At 39.0% G+C, this 8,698-nt stretch overlaps 1 protein-coding gene across 3 annotated transcripts; it reads right to left on the bottom strand.

The window, feature by feature from the left end:
• Window positions 1-236: 236 nt before the first annotated feature.
• LOC105029470 (ras association domain-containing protein 7) lies at window positions 237-8,271 on the bottom strand. 3 transcript variants are annotated; one of them, XM_020044122.3, is made up of 6 exons: window positions 8,082-8,271; window positions 7,689-7,752; window positions 4,041-4,192; window positions 3,090-3,737; window positions 2,441-2,709; window positions 237-1,425 (listed from the first exon to the last, which is right to left on the bottom strand). In XM_020044122.3, exons 3-6 carry the CDS (start codon window positions 4,141-4,143, stop codon window positions 1,222-1,224), a joined length of 1,224 nt encoding a protein of 407 aa, XP_019899681.2. In that variant the 5' UTR covers window positions 4,144-4,192; window positions 7,689-7,752; window positions 8,082-8,271; the 3' UTR covers window positions 237-1,221. The 3 variants fall into 3 exon arrangements, with proteins under 3 accessions (XP_019899681.2, XP_010901145.2, XP_019899682.2); XM_010902843.4 differs by lacking the exon at window positions 7,689-7,752; XM_020044123.3 differs by lacking the exons at window positions 7,689-7,752; window positions 8,082-8,271 and adding an exon at window positions 6,308-7,661.
• Between the last annotated feature and the right edge of the window lie 427 nt (window positions 8,272-8,698).

The following is an 8,698-nucleotide window of genomic DNA, read 5'->3' as shown; positions in this document are numbered from 1 at the left end:
GTTAGTATTAGACTGAGTTGCTCTATCAATTAGTGACCAAAATGCAGATTTAATGTAAAAGTAAACATTTGCAAAGCATGCTGGATATTATTATTGTAGTGACCTCCAACCTTTAACAAGACCACATTTATTTTAGGACTTCTGAAACCCGTAAGGCAGGCCTTCATGAAATACTGTGTTAATTAATGTCTAGTTAATTAAACATCTTTATTGCATAAGGAGTCTTTAGAACATAATTATTTCATAAAATATTTTAATATTAAGATACATTAGAGTGTTGCATAGTGTGATAAAAGTCACCTGTATATTATAGAAATACAATTTTCTTGTTTATAAAAACTACTTTTGTATGTCAGTGAAAATGTATGGAATATAAAGTACATAATCTTCTTTACGAAGAAGAATGAAAAAGTATCAAACATATAAATAGTAATGGACAGTAAATGGATATAACAAAAAATAAACTTACAAAGGAGTTACACAACTGCCCCTGCATGCATCAAACACAACTACATAGACAAATAAACATACATCATACAATATATACTAGGGCAGTAGGTCTCAACCCACTTGTCAAATACCTGGCCCGTTTGGGAGTCCCCGTGGAGTAGGTTAAGAACCAGGGGTATGTGGGGTGTTCTTTTTACATTCAGATGTTCACTGGTAACTCGAAGACATGGCTAACCATGAAAGTGCAACACCACCCTTCATCTCTGTGTCCAGCATTCACTGTCAACATGAGAACAACAATGTCATTTCATTCCTGTCACATATGCCAAAACCCACACCAGTGTTCCCAGGAGAGGGGACAGAATTAGTCAGCAAGTTACATGGCATTGCAACACCAGGGTTGCGAGTATCAATTCCCATGGGGAACCAGTACAAAAATGTAAGCGATCACTAGTGTAAGTCACTCTGAAATGCACATTTTCAAAATGAGGTAAATGTTACTCTGTCCCAATCTGCTCTGTCCCAATCTGCTCTGTCCCAATCTGTTCTGTCCCAATCTGCTCTATCCCAATCTGCAGCCAACTGTGTAGCGACTTCCTTAGATTTTTGGAATGTCTTCTGGGCTGCGGAGGCAAAGAGCTACACTGGGAGGATCTAGGCTATTTCAAAGCATACACATTTTTGTTTTTTGTTCCCCGAAAGTTGTTAGGTTGGCTAATATAAATGTTCCCAACAGTTTGGCCTGAAACTCATGTTAGCATAGCAAATCTTCTAGCACACTGTAACATTGTCCTCGAGTAATCCAGTGTTGCAGAGGTAAGGCGTGTCGGTCGGGGGTAGATAGGGGTGTTTTTGGTCTAGATGGGGTGGTTCTGAGTATGTGGGAGCTGGGGGAACACCCGTCTGCAGGATGAACTGCTGCAGGTTGCACTGCCTCAGTTCCTTGTTCAGATCCTCCAGCTCCTGACATCTCTCCTGTGGAAAGGAAAACTACATCGTATGATTTCAGTTTTACTATAGGCAATTTAATGTAAACCCGACTGTTAAATCAAATGGTTGTTTATCAATACTGTAGACTATAATGAATAGGATCTTGTCTGATACCTGTCTGGTAATGACGGTTAGTAGCCACACGGGGGCAAAATAAATAAATATATAAATATTGTGGGAATGATGACCATCCTAGTACATATATGAATTTTTTCTAACACAGATTAATGCTTGTCTTGCACTAAAAGTCATTGATGATTTTGTCCATCATTCTTTCTGGGAAACTGGCCTCCCAGGAAGTGTTGGGAAAGGCAGTAATTCTATTATTAACACAGGAAGCCAAAGGCAAGTTTCCATTGGTAGACAATTACAGGTGTATTGGAAAGAGTCTGTCCTCCTCTGCAACTCCCCTTCATTGTGTACCTGCTATAACGGGATACAATACAGCCCCAGGCTGTAGAGTTACACAATATAGTGCCTCTAGGTGAAAAGTGTCAGATATAGGAAATTTTCCCCAAACAAGTTATAGAACATGACTTAACCATTGTTGAACAAAAGCTCTATTATACATCTTGTCCTCGGGTGCTTTCACTGGGTTTATGTGACACTTTCAGCAGTGAGTTTGACCTTTTCAGTCATTCTGTGTATCGTTTTGCACAATTAAGTGATTATTGTCCAAACAAGTATGCATATTTTGTATTGTATAGAACAAAGTCGTGTACGTGGCATTATGGCATTCGTAGGAAGCTAAATGCAGATCATTTGAGTACAGTTTCTCACATTCTTTGTGAAAGCATTAGTTGGCTAGTAAATCTAATGTGATTAGACAAGATAGAGTTTCCATTTTTGGAACATAAGGATGTTTTAGTGACATCAAGACTGCTAGTTGTTTGATTTCCATTAGGATCTTCATTAAACTGTAATATATAGACCACACATAGAAGGAAATTGTCAGATCTCAGAAAAGAAAATCAGTCTGTTGTAAAGTGTTAGACCATACCTGCATCTGTTCTTCTGCAGTCGTTAGTGCTCTTGCCGTTTCTGTCAGTAACTTCTCCAGCTCTGTCCCCTGCTGAATTTGGCAGTGTAGCTCCTCCTGTAGTGGTTCCAGTGCCTCATCAGGCTGCGAAGTGCCTGAATGAGAGCTCTGTCTGTGGGTCTCGACATTAAGTTCCTGCCCCAGCTTAGATGAATTAGCCTGGAGGTCTTGGAGTCGGAAGCTGTTGTCGTCCATAGACACACAGAGTTGGAGCAAACGTCCGTGTAATTCTGTTCAATAGACATCTGTGTTAATGTCTGATGGTGTTTTTGTATAAGCGTGTATGCCAACATGTAATTGCATAGGTTAGTGATGTAAATTCTAATATATTCTGCTATATACCTTCTACACTGAATCTAAAATTATTTTATGTAACTTATTGCACAAGAAGGACAGCCAACACCTTTCCATCAACTGATGCAATCAAGGTCCATCCAAAGTTTGGCTGCTATAATGGTCAGAAACATGAAATACGTTTTTCCCGCTCAAGGATTGCACCCTTACATAAACAGGTTGGTTGCTGTAAACCCTAGGCCACCCTAGTGATGAGTTATAATGTTAAGTTAATGTTATTGTGTTATTGTTATATGTTAATGAAAATATACAGTACCTTGCTCCTTATCTTCCTCTCTCTGTATCTGCTGCTCCAAGTACTCCTCATACATCAGTTCTGCTTCATTCTGCTTCAGCCACCTCTCCAGCACATCCAGCTGTTCCACTAGGTCTGGAATCATGCCTTGGACTGGAGTTACAGGCTTCCCCATTTCCCATACCTCTGCCTCTCTTTCCAAAGCTGCCAGCTGGGCCTCTAGGTCCTGTAGCCTCTCTTGCTGTTGCAACACCTTCCTGAAGATATCCTCCTTGGATGAGTCTGACGGAGAGAGCCATGGAGTGGAGGTGGTGGGGTAGACCAGGGACATATTGGGCGAGGCCCTGAGCTCTGGTGAGGCTCTTGGACTATGTTTCCATGCCTTGCTAGCTTTAATCCCTGTGCGGATCGTAGAAGGACCCAGGTTAAAGCTGAGGGCCTTCTTCGGCTCTCTGTTTCTGGGAGGCTCGGGTGTTGAATGCCTGGGCAGAGGATGGATGGGCCTATCGAATCTGTCACTGCTGGCAGGGCCCGTACGCCGTAAGACGAACTGGACCTCATTGGCTGGCTGACCCAAATGGAACAGAGATTCTAAAGGACTTTCATGGGCCAGTAGCTGCCTCTCTGTGCCTCGTAGCTTCTCGATGAGAACATATCGTCCAGTCTGACCTGTGACAAATTGAAGGGTATAAGCCAGAGGTGTCCAAACTATTCCATGGAGGGCCGTGTGTCTGCAGGTTTTCGATCTCTTCTTGTACTTGATTGACTAATTAGGTTACTATTGGTTAGTTTCTACCCTCAACTGGTTATGTAGGTGTAAACTGGGAACCAATTTAGAGGAAAAACCAAAAACCTGCAGACACACAGCCCTCCGTGGAATGGTTTGGACACCCCTGGTATAAGCTGACAAATTGTTCAAAAGGCTTTGAAAATGAATGGTCGCCCAAGAAATGAAATTATATAGAGACTGACCAATAGCCTGTGCTAGGGCGATAACCACATCCTGACAGGAAGTCTCCAGTGATAGGCCACACACCACCCTGACCGTGCCCTCCACCCAGACCTTCAGCTCCATCTTGGGCTGTTATTCAAACTCAGACAAAAATGGCTGCCACAGCATCAACCTGTAAGGGTGAAGACGGCAAAATACTTAATTTGCAGTTTAAAACTGTACCAAAATCACTTTTAACCACTTCTAATGTAGGTGTAAATATATCAGGTATGTCAATGGAGGAAATCCATTTGATCGTGTACTGCCATGAAGCTGGTGATATAAGCAGAAAATTAGTCTTGGGTAAAATGTTACTATAAAAATACTGCAATCCTTTTCTTGAAAAATAAAAGGTTGCTGGGGAATCTTGTAGGGTTTCTTCAAATCAAAATTTCTCAGGGTTTTATGAGGAACCATACTAATTTGTTCATTAATATACCCTGACATTTCTCCTTGAAGAACTTATCCCAGTTTATTGCATGGTTTCAGTGAAGTACCTATAAAGTATTCTCCAATAATCTCTTCTTATTAGTGTACAGGTTACTGTAGCTATCATTTGTGTGACACCTGGCAAGTGAAGGAAGAACGTAGATCCAACAAGATATCTTGGTTAGATGGAAAAAACATTAAATCTGAGCTGAACCTAAAAATCTGAAAGGAAAGAATGGCTGCCTACAATAAATAATTTAATCTAAAAGAAACTTCACAATTTAGTTAACAAATGTAAACGTTTACTTTTATGGATCTAATCATGACATGATTTGTACTACAAATAAAAGTAATACATTGAATCTAGGAACAAAATAAGATTTCAAATAGTAGTCAAAACAACACGATGGAAATATGTGTTTACTTAGCCTACACATGCACAGAACGCTCTCCTCAATATGCCCTACTTTCTTGACCCTTGAACTGTTCCTCTACATTTTATTTCCTCTAAATAAAAGGAAACGTTTGAGAAGGACTTATAGTGTGGAGGAAAACAGGACAGACTGGTTTTAGACATCTTTAGTACAAACATTCCTAACATGTTTGTGGCCAAAAGCACTGATTTTCTATACATGTTGCCATAGATGATAAGATTTGGGTCACGGGCAGCTGGGAACGTGTATGTAAAACTAGATTTTAAGATCTCAGGGACATTACCTGTTCGGCTGCCACTTAAATCAGGCCACACTACTCAAGACCTAACAAAGTCAAGTCAAAATGGGTGGAACTCAGTTTAAATTATTAACATGTCAGCCCGATCAAATAGGATGACCACTGTTTTATCAAAGTGCTTAGTGAAATTGAGCTGCTTTATTTGGACGCATATACAGTGGATATAAAAAGTCTACACACCCCTGTTACACACACAGGTGTGTAATGACTTCTAATAAACATGTGAAAAACATTTGAATGTGATTGGTTAATTCTGAACACAGCGTCATCCTCAGTTATAAGAGGGTGTGCACACTTATGCAACACCCTTCAGAACCAGAGTCAGCAAAGGAATTTAACAGCATTATCAAATCTTCTTCATCTTTAATCTTAGGCTGAGCTCTTTTCTTTGAATGCTTAATTTCAAATGCAAATGTATCACTTTTTGGTGATATTTGCCATTTTGATCCTAAAATATGCCAACCTTGTGAATCATACATTCCAAAAGCAGGGGTTATAGGTTTGGTTTTGGAGTGGCCAGGGCGGAGTCAATCCAAATCCAATCCTTCACAAAATCCATAACATACAGCAAATTCTGAAAACAGTCATTGCTGCAGGCAACCTCTTGAAAAGTGGATCAAAGAGGGGGAACTAAAATAGTTAAAAATGCCTAAGCTTATTGCTGGCTACACATTATCTTAGTTAAAGCCTATGCAACATAGTACTAGTTTCGGGATGCCAATATATTTTGGACTGATTTTAGATTAAATATAAATATATTTGTCTCAGTTGTGGTCTTTTTTCTATTTCTCATGCAAAAACAATGGGGGAGAGAAGTAAATCAGATCTCTGACAGAAAATGACAGTGACCGAGTGTAGGTTAGTAGGATGCAGGTACGATTTGCTACTCTGTCTTACAGGCATAATGTCACACTGTCTGCTGAAACCACAAAGATAACCTACCACCTGCAGAAACACACACCCGCTTACATATGCTACATTGTTCTGCTTTTACAGTGATTTACACAGGTAAAAATAAAGGATTTTGTAAAATTTGCCAGCTATTATAGTCATAGTGAATTAAATTAACAATAAATTAAAGACATACATTCTTAATGTGCAAATGATGGATTTTTGGTGTATTCTGGTCTTGTTCGCTGACACGTTCACCCAAATGAGACAAAGAAAAAAATTGTCAGATTTGGCCGTCATTAGTCAATAAGAAAGTTGTGAGTTCCTGGCATGATAGATATTGATTTAGCCAGCTACATGTATCAACAAATTATTTCCCTCAAACACCTTCCCCAAGTGTAATTTGGACCCAAGCACTGATCTATACATTGGATTTTTCTTATGTGAAACCTGAGTGTACAGCACAGATGAGCTGCTTCAATAAATACTGTACTTCTAACAACTCCACTAACACAAAGACGCCTTTTTCTGCATGAGTATAAATATTATAAATTAAGTAAACACTAACCATTAGTGATATGAAATATATTCCACATCCAACTAAACAAATATGAGACGCAGAGGAGGAAAGCAACACACGTCTTTCATTCAGTCATCTATAGACTGTATTATGTAAAGACGTGTTCTCATATGAATGCGATTTATATAGAGAAAAGAAAACCCTATATACATTTCTGTCTGTCTTGAAATAATATGTTCTTAAATTAACTTTAGTCTCATCTAAGTATGTAAACAGTGACAGATTTTAAATAGCCAATGTTTTTAGGGCATCATTTATTAACAAAATTCTCCAAGGCTTTATATTCTCCAATAGACTTAAGCTACTTTACATACCAAGATGATTCCTTAGGCTACACCAATCAGAGCAAAGAATATGAGAGTATACGTGTGAGAAGCAGGTATGCAGAGTTTCCGGTGATTCCAGCTGAAACCAACCCCACCCAACTCCAGTATTAGTAGAACTCGCCCCCAAACTGTGGTGCCAGTTTCCATAGCGAAACTGAAGACCTGCTGGTAGGTCAGTTAACTGGAGGAATGGAATGTACCACTGATACGCTGACATTCCTTAAAGGCACCTTCCCTCCCACACATTACCTCCACACCTACTGTACATCTGTTTAGTGTTTACAAAAACATCAGTGAGATCACAAAAAGGAGGGGGTGAACTGCAGTTAAAAGCTGTTATGACAAAATGTATGTACAGATTTAAACTTTAAACGTATGAGTACATATAGCTTACAAACAATCAGATGCCAAAAGAATCAGTGTTGGGTATCTCCACACTAATGATTTGAATGAACTGAGACTAGTGTTCAGACTGGTGTTCTTTCGATTTTGCAGTCGTTTTGGGGCTTTGCATTATAGCTGATCCCAGGCAAAGCTTACTCTATTAGTGGGCACTAAATTTAAACACCCACTTCTACATAAACGTAAGAACATTTATTTGTAAATGTTTGAAAAACAAATGCAGTCCTTTCAATTGCACCTATGTGATAAAGCCGCATACAAATATTTACCTGTATCCAATAATATCAGTAGAACTCTTTGGGATAGAACATTTTTTGTAGAGCATTCACCCACCTAAATTACAAATGGGCTGAATTTGAATAAAGTCAAATAACACTGGTGTAAATTGTGGATATCTTTGTTTCCTTTTAGTTGTTATTTAACAGTAAGTTATTCTACTTTATTTACAGGTCTGGGTAAAAACAGAGCTGACTCTCACAATTTTTGAGGAGGTGAAATTGTTGTTTAGTCACCTGTTTCCAGGCAGTGTTAAACAAGCAAACAACAGTAGTGTTGGATTTCAGTTTTACAAACAGCTCTGGCTGACAGTAAAAGCTCTGCAATAATTTACGCCAGACAGAAAGACTAATCTGCAATTACAACTGAGATTTACACATACTTACCTGTTACTTTGAGCTTTCCATCAATTTGTTGGCACTTGGAGTTCCAGCAAAAAGGATCTCTAAGCATACAAAATAAGTTAAAAAGATGTACGTCGAAAGGTATAATTAGTAGTCATAGCCCAAAATACTTTTCAGATGAGCGAGAGCACAGGAGATAGAACTGGAGCTGTGAAATGTCTTCCTCCCAGGCGCACTGTTGCGCTGATTATGAAGCTATACTAGTTTGCACTCTCTCTCTCTCTCTCGCTCTCTCTCTCTCACACTCTCTCTCTCTCTGTCTCTCTCCCTCTCTGACACAATATGCCATTGAAGGTAGTAACAAAGGGGAGTGTCTTCATTTTGACTAACTCAGTCGGAATTAAGACATTTATCAGACCCTGGGAAGAATAGCAGTCACTGTGTCATCAGTTAATGTGGATCCAAATACATTTGCATATTGAAAAAATGAGAATATATCCCATTTTTTAGCTTAATCCTGATTTAGTCACTGTTTGTAACTAGTTTTGTCCCCTTTTATATACTGAACACACAAGCACACATATATGAGTATATATATACAGTATCTCACAAAAGTGTGTACACCCCTCACATTTTTGTAAATATTTGAGTAGATATTT

The sequence above is a fragment of the Esox lucius genome, chromosome 2 (assembly GCF_011004845.1).
Source record: "Esox lucius isolate fEsoLuc1 chromosome 2, fEsoLuc1.pri, whole genome shotgun sequence".
Lineage (NCBI taxonomy): Eukaryota > Metazoa > Chordata > Actinopteri > Esociformes > Esocidae > Esox > Esox lucius.
This window is presented reverse-complemented; position numbering and strand designations above follow the sequence as displayed.